Below are 25361 nucleotides of genomic sequence, written 5' to 3' on the forward strand. Positions count from 1 at the left end.
TCAGGCCTAAAGATATTCCATTAAATAGCTGGTATAGTAATGTTAAAGCGGAGGTTCACCCTTTAAAACATTTTTTGACATCACACAAAGTCGCGCCATCCTACCGACAGAATGCCAGTGTTTTATTTTTTTTAATTTTTTTGTCAGCACATACCTCTTAATCCCTTAATTTTCACCTCACGGCGATCCCGCGGGAGTGGGCGTTCCCAAGCACTGCTGTGATTGACAGGCTTCCGAACGGCGCATACTGCGCGTCACAGGTTGCCGAAAAAAAACGAACGTCGGTGCGGCTCTATACGGCGCCTGCGCACCGACGTTCGGGTTCTGTCGGCAACCTGTGACGCGCAGTATGCGCCGTTCGGAAGCCTGTCAATCACAGGCAGTGCTTGGGAACGCCCACTCCCGCGGGATCGCTGTGAGGTAAAAAAAATCGGGATTAAGAGGTATGTGCTGACAAAAAAAAAAAAAAAAAAACACACCAGCATTGTGTCGGTAGGATGGCGCGACTTTGTGTGATGTCAAAAAATGTTTTAAAGGGTGAACCTCCGCTTTAAAGTATGGCCGCTGTTCCCGCGACGAAATTCGAAAATTTTACGTCGTTTGCGCAAGGACCGTGCGGCGTACTTAGCCGCAATGCACACTGGGAAATGTAGGCGGACGGCGCATGCGCCGTTCCAAAAAAACGTCAATCACGTCAGGTCAAACCAAATTATCATAAAACACGCCCCCTCAGCCTTTACGATATGCCGCCGTAACTTAGCAGGCAAGTACTTTGTGAATCATGTACTTGCCTCGCTAACTTACGGCGGCGTAGTGTAAACACGATACAGTACGCCGCTCAAAGTTAGGGCGGCCTACCTGAATCTAGCTAACACTGTACAATGACCCGTGTATTTGGGCCCAGAGAGGAGAGCGCACATGTGTGCCCCAAACATAGCGTTTCATAAATCAGGGAGGAGCTACATACTATGACGGTATAATGTGGTAACTTGGGGTGATTTGCTATACAGACTCCGTGTTATTTTACCCTGGCAACATTAAAAGATTTATTTTGACATGTAATGTGTAAAGAATTCACCTCAACAATTGATTAAATTGAAAACCTATAAAAGCAATTTTGCCATTTAGAACATCTCTTGGTAAAATGCAACCCAACGCACCAGGAAAATATATATATTTTTTTTAGAATTTACGTAGACGGGCTGTAAAGCACATTCCTCCCACAATGAGGCAGAGGGGCAAAGCTGGCTATAGACTAGGGGCCTCCAGCACACACAGATAGCAAAGGAACACCTAGAGGGGCTCCCCCATCAGACCCTCATCTCGGGCATAGGCCCACAGATGTACAGGTTACTGAAGAAGATCACCAACCACAATGGAGCGGGGGAGGGAAATCACTGATCGGTTATCTCAAGTTGGACTAGTTGGAGAGGATAATCTAACTTTCCCAGTGTTACATTACAAACGGCCCAGAAATAGCTGCCCGCGCCCTGGCCTCCAGCTCTGTTGCCATGACAATGGGGCCACATTACTATAAATAGCTCGTCAGCACGAAACCTTGTGAGAGATCTCTGGAGCGGGGCCAGGCAGCAGAACAAAGATACATCATTTAAATGCTCCCCCCCACCCCCCCCCTTTTCCAAAACCCACAATACACTCTTTATACTTGTGTAAATGTGAGCAGCCTCCTCCCAATCAGTCATTAGCGGCAGACGGGAGCTCCAGCAGGCCTCTGCACAAAGTATTGTTTAACATTCAGCAACAGACATTCCGAAAAAAAAAAGTTTGGAAACGCCAAACTTAAAAAACGAAAGCCGGCCATACAATGTACTAATTTCACTCAGTAGGTGGCCTGGCCTGTTTGACAAAAGTCAATCGTTCAATCGACTTCTGTCGAAGAAGCATGCTAGAGAATTTCCAGCTGTACAGCACATGCATCCAGACGCAGGCACTGTCCGGGTATATCGACAGCTGGCAGGGTTGGCGGTCAAAATACAATGGGCACAGTGAGATTTGTTCACTTGCACTGTATAGCATGGATGGAGGCAGGGCTGTTAGAAATAACGGGGCCCCGTACAACCTACGGGGGGGGGGGGGGGAAATCGGTGTCAGGGCAAGCAATTACAGGAACGATGCCCCGTGTCTGTGTCTCCACCTGCAGCAGCTAAAAATCGGCAGGATTGGGAGAAACTGGCTTCTAGCTCCTGCAGAGGGCCACACAGTGCATCCTTCTGTAATTGCCCCTCTGCCCCAACACCACTGATTCCCCCTGCCGTTCGGCCCCTCTGTGTGCCCGGGCCCCCTACAGGAGGACTGGTGCCCCCCCCCCCCCTATCAGCGGCCCTGGATGGAGGAATCTGAGGTCTAGTAATATACCAGTATGACTGGCTTTAGAACAGTATTTAAAAGTGATAAGTATTTAAAAAAAGGTAAATAAATACAAAAACACCAAAACAAACATGTCTATACTTACCGTATTTATCGGCGTATATCGTGCACTTTTTTGCCCTGAAAATCAGGGCAAAATCGTGGGTGTGCGATATACGCCAATACCCGCGCCGAGTTTTGAATACTGCGCCGACATATACCGAGCGCAGTACACTCGGCCAGTCTCGGCTTCTTCCGCCGTCACGTCCTGGACGTACAGGACGTGAGCGCGACAGTTGCCGAGCCTGCCCGAGTGTACTGCGCTCGGTATATGCTGGCGCAGTATTCAAAACTCGCTGGAAACGAGTGGGGAGGACGCCGCAGAAGGACGCCGGAAGCGCCGCAGAAGGACACCGGAAGCGCCGCAGAAGGACACCGGAAGCGCCGCAGAAGGACACCGGAAGCGCCGCAGAAGGACACCGGAAGCGCCGCAGAAGGACACCGGAAGCGCCGCAGAAGGACACCGGAAGCGCCGCAGAAGGACACCGGACCCGACGAGGCCGCCGCGCAAGACACCAAAACTAAGTACAAAAATAACTTTTTTCCCACAGGATTGGGGGTCACTTTAGGGGTGCGCGGTATACGCGGGAGCGCATTATACCGCGATAAATACAGTACTTGCTCTGTGCAATCCAACTGCACAGAGCGGCCATGAACCTCCACTTTTCAGGTCCTCCACCAGCGCTACTAAGCCCCCTCCCCTCTGTCCAGTGCCCCAATGGGAAGCCGCCTTTCATAGGTGACACTCGTGTGTGCTCACACCCAAGACCCGCTGCTGCATCCATTGACCCAGACAGCTGGACTCAGCGACTCAGCCCCATCATTGGTTTTGATTGACAGCACTGGGAGCCAATATCTTCTGGTGGTCCAACAAACCCAGCGAGACACGAAAGTGGTAGGAGAGCTGCAGACGTGCACATCGCTGGATCAAATGAGGGCTCAGGTAGGTAACCCAACCATTTTTTACCTCAATGAAAGGAATACATCGAGGTTAAAAAGATTTAGGCTTTACAACTACTTTAAAGTGGAGTTCCACCCATAAATATAACATTACATCAGTAGTTTTAAAAAAATGTCATTAGTCCTTTACGAAATTTTTTTTTTTTTTAGATGCCTTCAAAGTGTTGTTGCTAGGCAGAATAGTTAATCTTCCCACTTTCTGCACCTAGGTGCTTAATGCTTCCTAACCTACACCGCACAGACTCCTGGGAATGTAGTGGGTGTAACTTTCCAGGAGTCTGTGCACTCATCAGTCTCATAGAATCATGTGACTTGGACAGTACAGGTGCTGAAACCTGATCTGACACTTGCTTGTGCAGCACTGAGCATGTGTGAGATCTGCAAGGCTGAAATCCAGGAAGTCATACAGTCTGGCTTCATGATGCCCACACTTAAGATGGCCCCAGTCAATTTCTATTTTATAAAGTGTCTAAATGCTGTAACAACCTAACAAAACGGACCTTAGTTTACAGACTAACTTTACTAGAATACATTAAGCTTGTGTATTACAGGGGTATTTATATTTAAAAAGTGAAATTGTGGCCGGAACTCCGCTTTAAGAAATGCAGAAGCATCCCATAGTCCTGAGGTTTACATAGATCTGCTCCACATTACAGCAGTCTAGCAGGCGTGAGGACCAGATCATTGTCTGCTACACTTTTACCTTCTCTTACAGGTCTTTTCATTGGCCACCCTATGGCTGGACGGAGAAAAAGAGAAACATTAATTAACTCATTCCTCTGTCACCCTCTCCTCTCCTCTTATCAGCATTCTCCTTTCACTACAGCACACCCAACTTACTCCTTGTGCTGATTCTGCCTCTCTCACTTGAGCTTTGCTGTACAGTGCACTAAAAGAGGTTGCTTCCAGCTTAAATCCTAACACTTGCACTGCTTGCATTTAAAAATGTATTTGATGATGTATGTGACCAGAAAATCCTGACCGACTAATTCTCCCAGCCTTCTTGAAAGAGGAAAAAGGGACAGGGACTGGAACACTTCGTCTGAAATCACACCTGTTTATGTCACCATCTTCCTAAATTCTTCCAAAAACATATGGATCTGAATTTATGGACACTCAAAGTTAATCAAAAGATAAAAGTAGATGTCCTTTGCATTTACTGGGAAATATAATTTATATGAAAGTTTTTGCGTCAGAAGTTAAACTTGAAATTGTGCTGCGTCTCTGGACACATACAGCCCGACACTGGAGAAAATCGTTAATTGTGAACATTGCCATTTTACCTGCTCTTTAATTTGTCTCTTATCCCGCGAAGAAACAACACAGTAAAACATTCTGTAAGATACCGCCTGATGTTGGCTGTAATCATATACTGTTTGTATACCCTGTTTATTTTTTGTCTTTTGTTCAATAAAAGCTTTTAAAAAAATAAAAAATAAAAATTAGTGAAGGAATTTTTTTTTTTTACAACTCCGTGCAGCAACGCAAAGTTGGCCTTGTACCAATCTGAACAGTTCTATGGCCGACAATGGGGTGCAACTTGTCATGTGATTTGGACCTGTCAAATCGCATAACATTAAGCTGAGAAACTTGAAATAAAACACATCATGGCCATACTTGAGAAAAATTAGCTAAAAAAAAAACCTCAGGCTGCAAGCTGATCATCAGCTGACAGCGAAGGCAATGGCACAATGTGCCCCTCCAGCTGCTGAGGAACCACAAGTTCCATAGTGCCTCCTCCTCATCTGCTAGCTGGGAGTTATTTCTGAAGAAGTGGCCGCATTCCACATGTAAGGAAGCAGGCCACGTCCACAAGAAGTCTTCCCTGGGATCGCACAGTACAAGACGACATCTAATGACATGAAAGTCATTTCCCTTCAGCATGAAAAGCAGAACATCGTAATGTGCAGCAAGCGCTGGATCCACCCTTTCATGTGCCCTCCTCCGTGAGCGAGCGAGCGAGGGCCACCCCCCTCCACCCCCCTCCACCCCCCCCCCTCTCCTTCTGCTGCAGCCGGGCTAAAAATAGCTCTGCTGCTCCCAGTTTACACAAGCAGTATGAAAGGAGGGGCCCGCTGGCCCTGGATGGGAAGCGAGTATTAGCCTGTCTCATACAATCTAGGAATACTCTGCACTGCTCCAGTCCCACAGATCTCCATAATCACCCCCCACCACAGCGCCAAGCATCCCAAAACATACAGGCCCAAAGCCACACAGGCCTTGGAACTATATCCAACCAAGATCAGCCTATAAAACCCAATTTTACAAGAAGATTATTGTGACATGAAGTGTTACAAATATTTCAGGAGGTTTTCTAGGCAGAAGACTAAAAGAAAACAGAATGCAGCCAGCAGTGTTGGGGCCCCATGCACACGGCCATAGAGAATTTATGGACACCGACAAAGGATCTTAAGCTGGCCACAGATGGATCGATTTCCTTTCCATCGCTCGTTTCCCCATCAATACAGTCAGTGTTGATGGGGGAATCCCTCCTGCAGAGATATTGTGTTGCCCCGACCCAGGGGACACACAGCGGCTATAGCCACTGGCAATAATTGCATGAAAAATCGGAAAGACTGGTTGTACCCAAGTTGACCGATCAACGTGGTTCTATTCAGACTGCCCATACATGGTTCGATTATTGGCCAACTTTTACTGTGCAAAAAATGTGCGACTTGGATAGCTGCTGACTTTTAATAAACCGACGCTTACCTGTCCCACGGTCTGCCGATGGAGCCCCGAGCCCCGCTCCTCTTCCCTGCTCCATCATATCTAATGTGGGCACCTGGCCGTAATAGTTCACAGATCCAAATAGGGTACTATAGATATACCGTGAGACCTTAGATTGGCCAGCACCTTCGTGAACACCCGCGGTGCAGTGGCTAGTCCAAAGGGCAAACCTACGAACTGAAATGGCTCCGATTTATCGCGAAGCGTAACAGCTTCTGATGGCCGAGAAAGATAGGTATGTGTAGGTATGCGTCCTTGAGATCTATGGACGCTAATGGTTCCCCTCCTCGCAGGGAGGCGGCCATTGACCTGATTGATTCCATCTGAAAGGATCGGACATTTAGGAACTGGTGGGACGGTAAAAAGATTTGAATAGAAACCCAAACCTTGCACTTCTACTGGTAGTTCTATGATCACCCCTTGGGATGCATATGATCTAAGGCCAACGCTAGAGACTTTCTTTTTCCCGGGTCTTTCGGGACGCTTGAGGCCAGGAAGCGGGGTGGAGGAAATTCTTGCAACTCCAGCCTGTACCCCTCAGAACCATGGAGAGGACCCAATTGTCTTGGATCCTTTCTTGCCAGACCCCACAAACAGCTGAAGTCTTTCCCCACTGAGTGGGGGTGAACCTTCAAAATGCTGACCTAGACGCAGGCCTGGCCGGCTTACGGTTCCATGGCTTCTTTGGAGCCTGAGACTGCCTTTGAGGTCTTTCCTCCTGCATTAAACCTTCCGGGGAGCCCGTCGGAACTGCCTGGCAGCAAAAGGCCCAGGAACCGGAGAGGAGGGCCCTTTAAAAGGAGGGGGACCCCTAAACCTCTCAACTGGCAACAGCGTGCTTTGCCACTGGAAATTTCCTGGATATTCTTATCCAGATCTTCCCCAAACGAACGCTCTCTGTGGAAGGGAAACCCTGCTAGGGGTTTCAGCTGACCAGTTCTTCAACCAGAGCAGCCTACGCATATGTACTAAAAAGGAGCGTAAGGCGGAAGGACTGTTGTATAGCGTCCTTGATGGCATCTACTACAAAGCATAATGCCTTGGGGAAGTCGGCCAACTCCTGAGCCGGGATATCTTTTAAGACCTGCTTCATCTGGTCTTTTAAGGCTTGGCAGATACCAATAGCTGCTACTGCAGGTTGGGCTACCCCTCTGGTTGTAGAAAATGTTTTTAACAACGTCTCCAGTCTCTCATCAGTCGGGTCTTAAATATCTGCACGTTGTCCACCGGACAGGTCAGAGTCTTGTTCACACAGGAGATAGCTGCGTCCACCGTAGGGACACTCCACTTTTTAGTGAGCTTCTCCATGGGATAAAAAATCTTTTAGGAGGCAGAAACACAGTCTATCTGGATGTTCCCAATCTTAAAGGAGAAGACCTTCTGGTAGCGGATTAGCCAGAAAAGGTATACTCAGCCTGAGGGGCTTTTAAAAGGCCCAAGAAGAGACCGAGCTAGAAGCTGGCTCTAAGAGAGGTAACTTGAAGGTCGAAGCCAACAGCACCTGGTAATTTCAGGCGGTCTCCCATCCAGGTACTGACCAGGCCCGACACTGCTTAGCCTCCGAGATCAGACGAGATTGGGCGCTTTCATGGTGATGTAGCCGAAGGCCAACAACCTTTCGACTGAGAAGCCAAAAACGGTTCCTCCAGGGTAGAATCATCAGAGTCAAAAAAATCTGACTGACCCTTTGCCTGATCCCCTGAGGGTAAGTCAACCTCTTCTGGGATAGTTGTTCCGACCAGAGGAACTCTGCAGAGGGAGAGGGAAACCTGGTGCGAGAAGATGCAATCAAGTTTGGACTGCCTAAAAAACGGGCAGTCCAATCTTCGCCCATCAAGGAGAGACGAGTCTGCAGACCTTCAGGGACCGGGGTCAATGTACAGGAAAACCACACCCCTAGACCCGTATTGCACCCTGTCAGTAAGCTTTTGGTATTGGGTATGACCAAAGCACTGAAAACCCAGGATCCAGCCCTCAAATGAGGAGCATTACAGGCAAAACCCTGTACTTCTCAACCGAGGCCCGGGTACCGTCCACTTTGGCTAAGAAGCACTTTGGACGGATCCGGTTTCTATGGAGGCTTTTTAAATTCAGCATGGATACCTCCAGTGGAACTCATCAGAGCACATGTTCACTCGTGACCAACACCTTAGACACTGGTGAAAAAAAACTGAGGTACTCACGGTATGGAATGGGGTTATATAGGGGAGGGAACTTCCTGCCTTAAGGGCGTGCCAGTGTCCATCACCTGAAGGTAGACTCTATAACCCACATAAGTAAATACTATGCTTCTCTGTGTCCTGTGATGTACGATAAAGAAAATGTGGGCACCTTGAAAGCCCCGCATGATCTTCAAAGCAGAGATCTCCTTAAAATCCACAATTCCAGAAATGGAAGCCAACAAAGATAGCATTATAAGGGATCCACTATCACATTAGCATTAGCTGGTGTACAACATATTAATTTTCCTGAATATTTAAAATGATAAAATTGAAACATTTGAGAGAAAAAAAAATACATACATTATAATATAATATATTTAAAAGTAAAATTTAGGGGGCACAAAAAAAAAAAAAAAAAAAAAAAAAAAAAACACGCAATAAAAATTGCTATTTTTTTGGGGTAAAATATAAAAGTTGGGTTGCACCAAGTAAATAGATACCCAACAGGTTAAATCTTAAACATATGAGTACTCTATATTTCCCAATAGGCAACGCTTTAAAAGCCCCCTACAAGACACCAGTTCAATGTTACAAAGGAGGTCTGATGCAGCGATATGCAACGTGTATCGCAATCAACAGTTTCAGGTGTAGGCCCCCCGCCAATGCATTTGTATGTGTGTATAGGTGTAGGGGTGTGTGTGTGTGTGTGTGTGTGTGTGTGTGTGTGTGTGTGTGTGTGTGTGTGTGTCTCTCTCTCTCTCAATTTTTAAATCCCCTTTCATTCCATAAAGGGATTTATTTCCCTTTACTTCCTTGTCCCATTGACACAACATGAAGCTAAATCTGTCCAGAAGAGGGGAATCCCTTCTTAGACAGTTCTGAATGAAACAAGGGCTCCCAATGGACTCATCTACACGGTGCACAAGTCCGATGATGTCCTCACGCTTGTAGTAAATCGATTACTTCCTCCAGCCCTATAGAAAGTGGTAGTTCTTTATCTCCATACAGTTTTGTGGCTGGAGGAAGAGCGTGCAGGAAACTCATTGTGGTTGCAACACTCTTCAGGCCTAAATGCACTTTTTTTTTTTTTTTTAGCAATGTGGGTGAATTTTTTCCTGAAAAGCTAGAATATGCCTTTAAACAGATCATTAGATGTACATAAAAAAAAAAAGAAACAGAGTTTTTGTATAAAGAGCTTCTTTCACCTTCCCTATAAGCCAAGGGTCTTCAAACTACGGCCCTCCAGTTGTTCAGGAACTACAATTCCCATCATGCCTAGTCATGTCTGTGAATATCAGGAGTTTCACAACGCCTCATGAGATGTGTAGTTCAGCAACAGCTGGAGGGCCATAGTTTGAGGATCCATGCTATAAGCCAACAGCTAGAATCTGGTCGCCTAGGACATTGCCTTCCCAATAAACCAGCCACACTGTGCATGTCAGCCCAGGTAAATGTTTGAGCAATAAGTTTGGGAATGAGCATTTGGGGGGGAAAATCTTTCAGGGGTCAGGGCAATCCTTTATACACAGGATTCCATCTGGCCCTTCATAAAGCTCTCATGCTGCAGGGGCCCGGTTATGAAAAAACAAAACAACGTCTGGATGAGAGGAGCCAATAGGTGATCGGCTCTCATGACATCACACAGGGCAACCCAGTACAAAATCCACCTGAATACCAACTGCAGATACTGGAAGCCAGCAGCACTGCACAAGCCTGCTCTGCCCACAAACACATCCCATAATCAGGCAGGGGCAGCAGACATGGTTTCTATAGGAGATTGCAACTTCATAACAGCCACTAACAATACAAGTACGTTTTGCAAGACAAGCAACATTTTTTCATAAATTTTGACCTGATTTACAAGCAATGTCTTGATATACAAGTAGCATCATGTCACAACCGAGTATAAAAGAGAAGAGGGGCGCCTCCAAGTGTAGTAATATGGTTACATTTAATGAAGGTACAACATTTAGCAACTCTATGGTTGATGATTATAATGGGCACATCTAAGCATGCAGGGATCCGGGGAAAAGATGTCAACATAGACCATCGCCCTCACTGCCATCTCTTCCACACTGCGCTCCACGAGCGGTTCAAGCCTCGCTTTCAGATCGCTCTATTGCAGGGTAGTCTTCCTGGTCACGATTGCAGACTGACAGCGGCGAGAGCCATCAGTGTGGAGGATGGTCTATGTGGACAGATTTACCCCGGATGCTTGCATACTTGGGTGTTCCTGTTTTTAGGGTTACTAGTATCGATATCGGGACAGATACCGAGCATTTGTGTGAGTACTTGTACTCGCACAAATGCTCCCGATACTTGGTCGGTGGCGAGCGGAGTCAATAGGTGGCCTCAGTGGGCGGAGCAGGCGAGCGGATTCAGTGGGCGGCGTCAGTAGGCGGACTTGGCGGGCGGAGCGGTCAGCGTGGACATCCCGACGTCCATCTTGGGACACCCTGCACTTGGCCACAGTAAGCCAGCAGCTGGCATCTTGTTACACCCAGCCCATATAGTTCGGGCTGGGTGTAACAAGATGTCTGCTGATACTTACTGATGCCGAGTGCAGGGTGTCCCAAGTTGGGCGCTGCAGTCTAGCATTTAAAAATACATTCGATCATCAGCATCAGCGAGTACATGAAAAAAAAGTATCGGTACTTGTACTCGGTCCTAAAAAAGTTTTAATCAACTATGCGAGTTGCTAAATGTCGTAGCTTCATTAAATGTAACCATATTGCTACACTTAGAGGAGCCTCTCTTCTCTTTTGTAGTTCCTGCTGGATTTTGCTTCTAATCCCCTTGTGGATGGTCATTTTATGGTTACACAACCTTTACATTGTTATAATCTTTTTACATGGACTATAAACTGAAGGACTTCTGAATAAATGGTTGTGTAATGAATCATCTGAGTTTCCATCATTTCTTATGGGGAAATTCGCTTTGATATACAAGTGCTTTGGATTACAAGCAAGTTTCCGGAACAAATTATGCTCGCAATCCAAGGTTTTACTGTACAACAAAAAATAAACCATCATTACAAGTCACAAGGACACCCACCACCACCCTCAGAACACAGGGGGTGTCTGGAGCTCTGGATATACACAAAGCAGCATGACTGGAAATTAACAATTGCCCCTTTGCCTCATTTTCCTCGTGGTCATCACAGACAAAGCATAGAATAAAAAGCTCCAGTTGGTTTAGGAACAGAACTATTTTGGATTCCCGATTGAGAACTTCTCAGCTAGAAGGCACTGAGATGTAACCACAGGTGGTCCTCACAGGGACCCCATAACAGTCTATCACACAAGATTTTTGTGTTCTTGAAATCACATCTGATCAGTATTGGTACAAACAGTTCTTAGGAAAGTAAGTCTTCAGGTCACCAAACCACCTATATATGAAGTTTTCTTTTTTTTAACCACTGCTATCAACTAAAAACATATACTTGAACTCCAATAAGCTCTAATTGTACAGCAATGGGGCGGAATGGTTTTGATAGAAGGACAAGCTATGGCTGGCGTCACAAGTGGGACTCCCGGAAAATGTCAGTTATTCATGCGGAGGCTGTGCGGCAGCGATTGCCGGGACACCAGCACCCAGGAAACAATACACGCTATTGTCCCTTTTACTTAGGCTACCTCCTACCACAGCCCCCTGCTTCATTTATGCTGCCATATACTGAAAGAGCCACTTGTTAGCCTCACTTGCAATGCACACAGCCTAGAATTAAAAGAAACACTTTAAGGAGCTTTCCCAAAGTCCTCAGGAAAAAAAAAAAAAACGCACACAAGTCTGTAAATGCAAGCTGTCTCACCCGCCAAAAACATCCACCTATTTCGCCCCCCCCCCCCCCCAATCAAGGGATTTTACTTCTAAAACTACCACAAGAAGACTATGGAGTAAATTTACAGGAAACTTATTTTGTTCATCTGGAACTAGAATTGTTTAGCCTCTTCCTTTACCGGACCATTATAAAATGACGCCGGCAGGAACCCTCCCTCGATCCGGGTGGACGTCATAGGACGTCCTTTTTTTCCGGCGATCTAGGGCGCGCGCGCCCGCGGCACCGCTCACGACCGGGCACCCGCGATTGCCGGTAATCACGGAAAGAGTGTGGATCTGTGTGTGTAAACACACAGATCCACCTCCTGTCAGAGGTGAGGAGACCAAAGTGTGTTCCCAGTACAGAGGAACACACATCGATCTCCTCCCCTTGTGAGTCCCCTCCCCCTAACAGTTAGAACACACTTTAGGGAACATTTTAACCCCTTCAGCGCCCCCTAGTGTTAACCCTTTCCCTGCCAGTCATATTTACACAGTAATTAGTGCAGTTTTATAGCACTAATCGCTGTATAAATGTGAATGGTCCCAAAAAACGGGACAAAAGTGTCCGATGTGTCCGCCGCAATGTCACGGTCACAATAAAAATCGCAGATCGCCGCCATTACTAGTAAAAAAAAAAAAAAAAAAGACAGAAATCTATCCCCTATTCTATAGACGCTATAACTTTTGCGCAAACCAATCAATATACGCTTATTGCGATTCTTTTTAAATCTAAACAGTCTAAACTGAGGGGAAAAAAAGTTTTTTTTTTTAAATTGTTTGATATTTATTAAATCCAAAAATAGTGTTTTTTTTTTTTTTTGTCGCTCTTTTTTATAGCTCAAAAAATAAAGACTGCAGAGATGATCAAATACCACCAAACAAAAGCTCAATTTGTGGGGGGGAACAAAGATTTAATTTGGGTACATCGTTGCAAGACCGCGCAATTGACATCAAAGTGCAACAGCGATGAAAACTAAAAATTGGTCCGGGCAGGAAGGGGGTGAAAATGCCCTGTATGGAAGGGGTTAAAGGATAGAAGGGGAAAAAAAAAAAAAAAACACAACAAAAAAAAACAAACATGTTACAAAGGGCACAAGTACTACATAGCATCCTGTACATCTTTCTGATCCTTGTCTAAAAAACACCAATACATGGGTAATAAACAAAGGTCCCTGACCAAGCGAACACACCCAAACGCCATTTCTCTTAACCAGACTGCTGGTGCAAGCAAAATAAGTAATGGCCACCCAACTGGGCCAAAATCATTCAACTATAGCAATAGTAACCGGATGTCCATCTATATGGCCAGCGAAAAAAAAAAACTGTTGAACCCTTCAGGATGTGAGAATGGTGTGGTACACAGACTAAACCCTGCAAAAGCATTATTGGGGTGCAGTAGAACCAAGAAGAATTGGAACCTCACTATATATACTACTCTGTTACATTCGAATATACTAAATCATATAAAATTATGTATCTATAAACATAAGAATTTGTAAACCTTTTCTAATGTATGCCCTGAAGACCAAGAAAGGTCGAAACGCGTAGGGATTATGTAAAGCTCTAAAAAAAAATATGAAGAGTTTACACAATATGAGTTATGTGTAGTTATCCAATTTTTTAAATTAGTATGTTGTCAATGTTAGGGCCAGAACTGTTTTTTACGACTTCTATGTAATTATGGAAAATATTTTTGATATCATTTAACCAATAAATAAATACCATTTTTTATGTAACATCTCTTGCTTTTCAATACTTATCTCGCTGCTATAAAAAAAAAAAAAAAAAACCCAGAGGGATCTTCCATTAAATACTACAAATATGATCGTGCAGCATCCACAATTCACGTATACGTGTTATCTATTCTATGGAACCTCACTATATTGCCTCTCACTTGTGTGACCTTCGGGACAGAGTGAGAAAACATTCTCAGCAAAAAAAAAAAAAAAAAAAAAAAAATGATAACCGAAACCTTCCCATTAAAAAATAAATCCGTAAAAATAAAAACTTTGGATGAAGTTCTACGATTAAGACTTCATGTACACGAGACGTTGTTCAACCTCTCCTGAACGATTTAACTGGACAGCTAGAAAACGGTGTCTAAAAACGTCCGATTACATGTCGCGTTTACGTCTTTTTTTTTGTTAAAACGAAAAAAACGTCTGTAAAATGAAACGCTGCTAAACACGAGTTACCGTGTTTGCTGATTGAAATGCTTCGAGAGGACTATAAACCCCGTGTACATGTCCTGATTAGGGATGAGCTCTGGCGTGTTCGCACAGTCCACGTGCAGAGCCCGCCAGGAAGTCTGCACGACACTGCGCTAATCACAGGCAGGGAGACATTTCCTGATGCTCGGCTGCAGAGATCGGGAAATGTCTACCTGCCTGTGATTAGCACAGCGCCGTGCAGACTTCCTGGCGGGCTCTGCACATGGACTGGGCGAACATGCCAGAGCTCATCCCTAGTCCCGATAAGACAGTGGTTCTCAACCTGGGGGTCAAATGATGATTTTCCAGGGGTCACCAAATTCTGTTCTGTTCCTGAAGCCCGCACCTCTCTCCCAGCCTTTTTGCGGCCACCCAGCAGGGTTGTTCCTGGAGCCCGTGGCCGCCCACTCAATTCACGGCATGGCTGGGGGGCAGAGACTAGAGGTCAGCTGACTGGTGAGGAATGTGAAGTGGGAGGAGCTGGAGGAGACCCCATCTCCTGATTTCGGTAGAGGTGTCACTGCTACGAGACACCACAAAGTCGGAGACACAGTGAAGCTGGAAACAAAGTAACACTACCTGTGATTATAGTTCCCATTAAAAGTCCCCACTACAGTTCTCAGATGGGCAGATGTCCTTGATCAAGAGCACCCAAGTTGGCAGATCAGAACTCTCCCCAGCATTGGCACTCATTCCAACTTCCCGCCATCATTGCCACTCATCCCACCTCTCCGTCAGCACTGCCACTTATCACACCCCCCCCCCCCCACCAAGGAGTAAGAGAAGGAATAAAATTAGAGAAATCATGGAAGGGAAAAGGTAAAGAGGGGGAGGAAGACGGGAGAGAAAGAATAAGAGAAAAAACAAGAAAGATGGCTAGAGAGAGGGATAGGGGGGAAAAATAAAATACAAAATAAGATAGAGAGAGATAAAAGGGAAAGAAAGGAGAACAAAAGAGAAAGAGTGGTACATCCTAAAATGTACCATAAGGGGTTTTAATATTATTTGAGTGGAAGGGACTCAGGGAGCGCTAAAGGTCTGGGGGTTAGGGGCGTAAATTACTTGTCTTGCCTTCGGTGCTGACAACCCACGCTACGAAAATAATTTTACTGTTAGGGGTCCCTACAACTAGGGAAAACTTTATCAAGGGGTCAATTAACTAGAGAGGTTGAGAACCACTGCGATAAGATAACATAGAGGAGAGTTCAGGGGCAGTTGAAAAACAAGCCCAACTGCTCCTAAGCGTCCGTTTTACCAGCAGCAGTGTACATGAGGCCAGAGTCCTTTGTGGGGTGAAAGGTGTCGGAGCAGGACTACGTTGCAAATCCTCTAATATATTAAAGCTGATTTTACATCGGCGGCGGCCTGTATGCGCGGCCCATTTATTTCTACATTACATTCGGACAAAGTTACTCGTTAACCAATCCTAAATTATGGAAGGGACTGCTTAATGGTCTCATAGCTCAGATTTTCATCTTTCCAAGGAGTAATAAACGTCATCCTACAAGGGGTCTGGTATAGTAAAGGAGTAGAACACTGAGATTACCATGGTGTGGAATAGGACATAGTTTAAATAGAATTCAAATTACAACCAATGCGTTTCAGAGGTTTCAAAATGCCTCCCTTTATCAGGACTTGGTGAGCTGTTGAGGTGGAGGAAAGGCTCTGGAGATCGAAGGAACTGGGAGAACTTTTTTTTTTGGAGACCAGATCTCCATGAAAATAAGTCAAGACTATTATATGTCAATTCATAATTTTTTTTTTTTTTTCCACTTTTGATTTTTAAAAGGCCAGTCCACACCGATAGGACAACATTTTAGAGTAGCACCCTCCCCATGCAGTGTCCCGGTATGAGCTCCGTAAGTTTAAGGTACATACTAAGGCAATGAACTTCTGCAGTGGCCACAAAATGCCTGCCCCATATACTTATCACTGCATAGCAAGATATGTGGACACAAGAAAAGACCACTCCTAGCCGAATCAAGCATAATGTAAAGAGGAGGGACACTTACTACTGTGCGCAGTCAATGAGCTGGTACTCGTTCGATCTCTCGTAGCAGGCATTCACACCTTCATCTTGCCAGAGCGCTTTTGTATGTTCATAGAACTCCTAGAAAAGAGTAAACAGACTGCAAGTTAATACTTTGCAAAGACACCTTGAGCTTTGACGTTCTTTAAACTGCAACCAAATGTAAAGCATTTTGCATTCAACCAATTTAAAGTGGCTCTTAACCGTTAAAATTACGTTTCCTCCCCTCGATCCCTCCTCTACAGAAATCTGTCTTTTTTTAATGTAGAGGTCTCGGCCCCCACATCCTTCCTCCTTGCCTAGGCGAATGACGTGCAGTCCCCCGATGCCTCCTGGGATATGTGACGTGTACACCCCCTAGGATGCCCCGGTAGCACTGCACGTCATCCCATTCATTTAAAGGGGGGAGGCCTAGCGGTGCATCATTGGGAGATTGTGCCTGGACCATTAAAAGCCGTCAGCCTCCTAATTATCTTTTTGTTGTTTTTAATTTAAGCCTCTGGTTGCTTTGCATTAGATCTCTCAAAATCCCTTTTCCTGCAGTTTCCCTGAAAATGCCGACCAAGAAGAGAGGACATTTCGAGTCCCTGGACTGCTGGAGTGGTGCCGAGCACTCAGCAACCCGGAGGTAGGTAGAACAGGTATTGGGGAGTGTGAAGGGTGTCTGTTGGTTCACTCATACATTTTTTTCTGTAAAAAGGTGAACACTTTAAAGCCAGGATCAGGACAGCAGCCCTAGAGCCTGCACTTTCAAAAACAAAGTCAGCAATGGCAGCTCTTCTGATTCCAACACCAACAGGCTTCCTTTAAAATCTAGTACACCAATGTTAATCAGTGTTACTTACAAAAAAACATTGCAACCGTGAAAGATCAGCTCTAAACAAACTAGATGTTAAATTAAGGAACAAAAGTAGAAACACCAGCAGTGTTTCTAACATCTGATCAAAACTCTACTCCCATTAAAAGTGGAACTAAACCTAGAGTTGAACATTAACCATTTTTAATCCTTATGCTGTTAGCTTTAGAAAATGGATAGGAAGACACCCAAACATCTGCCACTATGCATTGCCAGCAAGGACACTTAAAAAGGGTGGGATGTGTTGGTACAGAGCAGGCTAGCACAGGGGTTGGCAGGCCCGGATTCACTCCCTTTGCCGCCCCAAGGCCAGGTCCTTCAATGCCGCCGCCTGCGCAGTACAGGGGGGACATTATCCGCCGGGGGACTTTTTCGGCAGGACACGGAGAATGGGGGGGGGGGGGGGGGTGTTGCTGCCGAAAATGACAAAATGATATTGAGAACCGGGAGGGGGGGGTTGCTGCTGCCAAGAACTCTCTCACCTCCTCTTCCCTCTGTTTTTTCTCCTCTCACCATCCGCAAGACAGGGGGGAACTCCCGATTTGAAAGTAAGTGTCCTCTCAGCCGCAGTGCCGCCCCTGCACCCACTGCCGCCCCCGAGGCCTGGCCTTGTTGGCCTTGTCTGGAATCCGGCCCTGGGGGTTGGTATAGACCACAAACATACTGGTGATGCTGAATGGGATTAAAACATGGCCTTTGAGAGGAACTGATTGGTTGTGCAAAGGACACAAACTAATAGGCTTCTATGTAGGTTCTGAGGGGCCATACCATGTCTTCTAGGAATGACTGATCTATAGTGTAGAACCAAAAGCCAAGTATCCTAACCTTTGCCAAGAAAATAAAAATGCAAGAACTATTGTGCAGAAAATAACAGCAGGTGTTCAGGACAGAGGAGCCCAAATTTAAAGTATTTGGCCGTAACACAAAGTTTGCTCGCAAAAGGCGTGGATAGAAGGAAGGGTGTCTGTGCAGGCAACAGTGAAGAAGGTTCTTGTGGGTTTGGGGCTTCAGTTCATCACGAGGAGTTGTGGATTTGGTCAGAATCATCAGTAGTACAGAAAGATGCTCATCGATCACTTATTACCATCAAAGAGGTGTCTGATCAGCCCAAAATTCATTTTACAGCAAGACAATGAAGAACAAAAGAATCCTGGAAAAGATGGTATTGGCCTCACAGAGCCCTGATCTTGATCTGGGATTACATTAGGAGACAAAAGCAACAGAGAGAGTCTAAACCCACAGTGGTTAGATTTCTTAAGGGATTGCAACAGCCTAGTTGCTGAGGTCCTTAAAAAAAGAAAAAAAAAAAAAAAAGAAGTGCAAGTGTATTTTTTATTTGTCTATGCACTTTGTGGGTTAACCAATATAATCACAAAAAACCCAGATGTGCGGGCATTTATTGGGAGACTTGGGTGTACAAAAGGGGTGGGGTCAGGACATGCCACCAATAAGCAGTTCACAGAGTAGTAAATACAGATTTAGTGCCCATTCACACCTGAGCGTTTTGTCGCCTGAAGCACGACGCCCCAAAACGGGGGGAAAAATACATTATTCTCTATGGAGATGGTTCACATCTCCACTACAAAACGCCTGACGCCGAACGCCTGAAGCTCAAACAAGTTCCGGACCCTTTTTTGTCGCTCGAATTGAGCGTATTTGGGCATTTTACATTGGTGACCCTAGACCTGTACAAAATCGTGGTAAAAAATGCTGCGTTTTGTCGCAAAACGCTACGCTCAGGTGTGAATGCAGCCTAACAGTTCTTGAAGTAGCGGTGGGGGGGGTTTGTTGTGTTTGAGACGACACAGGGCAGGGATAAGGCATGGCAAGGGGAGGTGATCCTCTGCACCGTAGAATGGCACAGCTAGGGTTAACCATCCAAGGAGTGGAAGTATGGCGAAACAAAAAGGGAACAATACTCAAGGCAACAGTAATGCACAACTTGGGTTGAGTCCAGCACCCCGGGTCAGGTATCTGGGCAGAGTAGGGTTTAGCACACCACAAACATTGACAGGGGTCTGGCACAGCAGGGTTGAAGTAACTAATCAGCCAGCATCAAGGCAGGGGAACCTAGAGGGCAGTAGAGGAGGCAGAGGTCTTCTGCAGTCCACAGGGGTCCTGGTAAGGAAGCGGCTGGATCTGGTCACAGCACATGACCAGAGACAGACTGGTCTGTCTGTCTCTTCCCCCCCCCCCCCCAAGGAGACTGCTTGTGCCCGGACCCCACTGCAGTATTTGTCTCCACAGTTGGGGAGCACTCCTTGATCCAGGCAAAGGAAGGCTTGGCATCAGGCCATACACAGGGAGCACGGCCTTTGTCATCGCCTGGGCAATGTAGATATGGTGGGGGTCTGTGCTAGGGAGCAAAAGGAGTAAAAACGCCCACAATCTAAAAGCATTTTTTTTCCCTACGCATCCTTGCTGTAAAGCTTTTTTTTTTCCCCCCCAAATAGACAAATTTGAGTTTCAAAAGATATACCACGCAGAATGCAAAAACTTGAAGTAGCCTTTTAGGAATCCTCACTTACCTGGAGGTCAACACTGCGCACTAGAGTGCCAGGCTGTGGAAGGAATGGGAGGAGCTTGCGGTGCATCTAGAGGCCAAGCCAGCTGCCGGTCAAGCAACTGGGTGGATCCAGACAGTATTTTCAGGATACATCCAGAGACTGTCCCGCCTCTGTGACCACTAAATATGGGTCACAGGAGTGTAAAATAAAGTGCACTCCTGTGACCATTTCCATGAAGGGGTGTGTTTGGTCAGCGACAATGTTTAGGTAGGTAGTACATGCCAAGTAACATCCACATGTATGACAGGACCCAAGGTTTCCCAGCAAAACATTGCCCAAAGCATCACACTGCCTGCGCCAGCTTGCCTTCCTCCCATACTGCAACCTGGTTAAGAGACACACATGATCATGATAAATGAGCGTCTATCAGCGATTTTAAATGACAAAATTAGGTGTTTGGGATCCGTGGAATAGATATGTGACAAACAATCCCTGAACTATGCCCTTTTAGAATGCTCTCTGTGAGGTGTAGGCCAGAGTGCAGAGTCCTTAACCCCCCCTTTTTCCTTCCTCGCTCTTTTTTGCCCATTCTTGACTCCACCCCCCTTTTTCCTCTCTCTTAGGTTTATGACAAACTCAGGGAGAACTCCTTCATTGATACAGAAAATGGTGCACCCTTCTTCCCTTGGAGGCTTGCACTTCCATGTACATGAAAATAACCAGGATAAAGCGTTACCATTAAGACAAAAGTGCATATTGCCATTATATTAGTACAGAGCTTTATGATGGGCTGCCGCCCTCAGACTATGTGATGTTGGGAATTGTACATTCCCAACATCACAGTGTACAGAACCAGTGTACAGAAAGCACTTTGGATATGTGAGAAGGGCCATCTTCATGGATGACGCAGTCTATAATAACTGCAACAAAATATTGGTACACACACACCTTTTTTTTGCACAATATTTATGAGGTTCTTTATACGCATTCTGTATAGTGGAAACTCCACAGCGTTTGTATTACTTTTCAAATATCCGTCACCCTTTGCGAAAGCATTCAATAAAAATATTAACCACTTCATTACTGGGCACTTAAACCCCCTTCGTGTCCAGACCAATTTTCAGCTTTCAGCGCTGACACATTTTGAATGACAATTGCGCAGTCATACAACACTGTGCCCCAATTATATTTTTCTAATTTTTTCCCCACAAATAGAGCTTTCTTTTGGTGGTATTTGATCATCTCTGCGATTTTTATTTTTTGCGCTATAAACAAAAAAAAAAAAGACAGAAATTTTGGGGGAAAAAACACAATATTTTTTACTTTGTTATAATATCCCAATTTTTTTTTTTTTTTTAATATTTTTTTCCTCGGTTTAGGCCAAAACGTATTTTTCTACATATTTTTGTTAAAAAAAAACAAAACGCAATAAGCATATTTGATCGGTTTGCGCAAAAGTTATAGCACCTACAAAATGGGGGGATAGATTTATGATTTATTTTTTTATTTTTTACTAGTAATGGCGGCGATCTGCGATTTTTTTTTGTCAGGCCTGCGATATTGCGACGGACATATCGGACACTTTTGACACAAATTTGGGACCAAATTTATACAGCAATCAGTGCTATAAAAATGCACTAATTACTGTATAAATGTGACTGGCAGGGAAGGGGTTAACCACTAGGGGGTGAGGAAGGGGTTAAATGTATTCCCTGGGTGTGTTCTAACTGTGTGGGGGGAGGGGACTGACTGGGGGAGGTGTCCGATCTGTGTCCCTATGTACAAGGGACACAGATCGGTCTCCTCTCTCCCTGACAGGACGTGGAGCTCTGTGTTTACACACAGAGCTCCACGTCCCTGCTGTCACAGCCGATCGCGTGTACCCGGCGGACAACGCGGCTGCCAGGTACACGCATCGGCTTCCCAGCGATGCGCCGGCACAGTGTTTACACGCTGCGCGCCCCCCAGTGGCGCACGCGCGGGCAATGCACACAAAAAGACGTCCAAATACGTCCACTCGGCACTTGAGAGCCGCGCTGTAGACGTCTTGTCTATAGCGCGGATCTCAAGTGGTTAAAAACGAGACACACATGTATAAATTTACATTGCTGCGCTTATTGTGACAAGTGAAAAATCAATGGAACAAACCTTGTGTCTTAATATATGAAAAATAAATGCAGATAATAGTCCCAAATAAGTCTAAATCAGTAAAGGGTGTGATGACAAAAGTCCTTTCCGCCCGGATGCTTTCAAACACCAAAGTGTACCACCACCTTAAAGGAAAACATTTTTTTTGCTGAAATGACTGTTTACAGGGTATAGAGACATAATAGTTAACCGATTCCTTTTAAAAATTATTAAAAATAGATAAAAATCAATCATATAATGTACCTGTAGTTTGTTTCGTTTATGCATCTGGTTTCATGCTTCTGTGAAGTACAGAGACACAGAGCCAATAGAGGGCAGTGATGGTTGGGAAAACGAAACTGATTGGTGTTGAGGGGTTTTAGACACACAGTAATCACACCTCCTTGATTAGTGACCACAGAGAGAAAGCTCCCATGACTTTTTTCATCAGGAAACAGACTGTTCAGAACAGAGAAGGATTACAGCAACAACATAGCAAAAACGAACAATGAGGACATGAAACCAGGACTGCAGTAAGGTAAAGGAAGCTATTTAGCTAAAAAAAAAAAAAAAAATCCTTTAGTGACCCTTTAAGTTTAAAGGACTCTTACCTGAGAAAATGTTATTTGGGTGAACCTCCGCTTTAAGATTTGTTTATGATTTTCACTTGTCACAATAAGTGCAATAATGTAAATTTAGATTTCTGTACACAATTTATCCAATTACTTTTGTGAGCTGCTATCATTCGATCTGTCAGCGTGATTTTTATTGGTTTAGAATGCTTGGTATAAGATACACACATGTACTCGGCCATCCAAATGATGTAAAAAAAAAAAAAAGTGATTCAACAAACCAGGCCACCTTCTTCCATTGTTCTGTGGTCCAGCATTGATGCGCACACGTACATTGTAGGTGCTTTTGGCTGTGGGTCAGGATGGGCACCTTGACCAGTCTGAGGGGTACACAGCCCCATTCTTTCCGCTTTCAACAAACTTCTGGGACAACATGTTGTCTAACCCCAACATATCCTACCAACTTTCAGATGCCTATGACCAAGCCCTGCTGTGGTTTGTACTTTTGTTATTTTGCACAATAAAGGCGTGATTATTGGAGTGCATCTGCTTCCCTCTTCTATAAGGCTCCATTCACACCTAGGCGACAAAACGCCCGACGCGCTGGAGTGGCGAATTTCCATTGCGGTCTATGAGATGGTTCACATCTCACGCTGAAATGCCGTACGCCTGCCACCTGAAAACAAGTCCCGGACCCTTTTTTTCCGGCGGCATTGGCGTTCGGCCATAGACAGCAATGGAAATGATTTGTTAAAAAAAAAAAAGTAAAAACTTTGCGGCAAAATACGCCGCCTACGTGACGTTGCATTGTGAATGCAGCCTTAGAACAAGTTCCGCTTTAAGGTCTCATCCCCCTCCATAATTGGCGCTTTTGAGAAACAGGGGGGGTTGGGGGGAGAGGCTACCTGATTTTGACAGGTATCCGCTTCCCACTTCCATTTTTGAGCGCCGCTCAGAACGGAAGTTAGTCTCCCTGACTCTCCCCTGCAGTCTTCTGGGACAGACAGGTATGCAGTGGTCTCCAAACTGCGGCCCAGGGGCCAGATGCGGCCCTTTGCTTTCTTTTATCCGGCCCTTGGGGCACTATTTCATCCACCGATACCAACAATGGGACATAGTTTCTCTTACTGACACCAACAAAGGGGCCCAATCATGACACCAACGATGGGACACAATTCCTTACAATGACACCAACGATGGGACACAATTCCTCACAATGACACTAAGGATGGGGGACAATTCCTCACAACGACACCAACAACGGGGCACAGTTTTTCACAATGACACCAACAATGGGACCCAATGACGGGGCACAATTACTCACACTGAAGCAATAGGGCATTCATTTTTCCTAGGGTTGTCCCGATACCACTTTTTTAGGACCGAGTACAAGTACCGATACTTTTTTTCAAGTAGTCGCCGATACCGAATACCGATACTTTTTTTTAATGTCATGTGACCGTTTTCAAACCACAATACAGACCAAAGATATTTTCTTTAGAATTATGAAGAACTGGTACATCATGGTGTGGGGCTGTTTTTTAGCATACGGTACTGGAAAACTACATATCATTGAAGTAGTGATCACTGTCAGTGCAGCTCATCGGTGCCAGTGCCCAAAAGTGCAGCTAGCCAGTGCCACCTATCAGTGCAGATCAGTGCCCATTAGTGCATCAGTGCAGGGAGGCAGCTTATTAGTGCACCTATCAGTGCCATCCATTTATGAGTGCAATTCAATCAATGCCAGTGCCATCCAATGGTGCCATCCAATTTGTGTTCGATGTCGCAAAAAAAAAAAAAAAGTATTCTATTTTGGTATCGGGAGTATTTGCGCGAGTACGAGTACTAGCGCAAATACTCGGTATACTGGTATCGGTATCTGGACAACCCTAATTTTTCCCACTGATTTCAGGACCTTTTCGACTCCTACTGACCACTGTCTGGCCCTTGTAAACTCTGAAGGACAGTAAACTGGCCCTTTGCTTAGAAAGTTTGGAGACCCCAGACATAGACCATTCTCCACACCGCCGGCTCTCACCGCTATCAGTCTGCAATCCTGACCGGGAAGACTACCCTGCAGTAGAGCAGTCTGAAAGCGAGGCTTGAAGCGATCTGAGCACAGCGTGGAAGGGATGACGTCAACAGCTGTGCTGAGGATGGTCTACGTGGACAGCTTTACCCCGGATGCCTGCATGCTTAGATGTGCCCATTATAATCATCAACCATGTGAGATTCTAAATGTTGTACCTTCATTAAATGTAACCGTATTGCTAGACTTAGAGGCGCCTCTCTTCACTTTTATACTCAGTTGTGACGTGACGCTACTTGTATATTAAGACATCGCTTGTATATTAAGGCAAAATTTATTTAAAAGATTTTGCTAGTCCTGCAAAACACTCTCAAACCAAATTATTCTCAAACCAAGGTTTTACTGTATAGCAATATAATATAGCAATCACCCATTCACATTATACTTGCCTGCATAGAATATAACTAACAAATTCTGAAACATCAGACCATACTGGTCTCACCTTTTTACAATAGTGTCCAAACAAGGTGGAGGGAATCAATGTACCCCTGCAAATACGTGACGGACGGTCCAGAAATAAAACAACGAGCCCTGTGATGGGAGGGGACAGAAGTTTCACTAAAATAATGCTTTCTTCAAAATGGATCCCAGTTTGGCACCTTGCAGCACTGGTTAGACTGGTATGAGCGCTGTGAGGAGCGTGGGCGGATGAGCTTGCTCTCAGCATTTCTATGTGAAGTTCTCCTTAGGAATTTAAACGTGTTCTGAAGGCACATCTTCCTGAAAGCTTTACTATGCAGCCAGTTGTGTGTCCCCCGGGTAGATCTGTGCGGACATTTGGGAAGTTTACAATTGTGCTTCTTTATCAGCAGGCTAAGGTTGGGCAGGTAGATTTGAGCATCTTTAAACCCTCAGTGTTCATTTCCAAAA

General features: G+C 45.3%; 1 protein-coding gene across 2 annotated transcripts in view; it reads right to left on the bottom strand.

Annotated features, from left to right (window-relative positions):
• GNAS (GNAS complex locus) overlaps positions 1 to 25361 on the bottom strand; it is a 202540-nt gene that overhangs the window by 16459 nt on the left and 160720 nt on the right. For both annotated transcript variants that reach the window (XM_040330132.1, XM_040330133.1), the window contains exon 5: positions 16324 to 16421. In XM_040330132.1, the coding sequence (XP_040186066.1) occupies positions 16324 to 16421 (98 nt within the window). The remainder of the gene's footprint in view (positions 1 to 16323; positions 16422 to 25361) is intronic.

Source organism: Rana temporaria, chromosome 12 (genome assembly GCF_905171775.1).
Source record: "Rana temporaria chromosome 12, aRanTem1.1, whole genome shotgun sequence".
NCBI classification, from domain to species: Eukaryota; Metazoa; Chordata; class Amphibia; order Anura; family Ranidae; genus Rana; species Rana temporaria.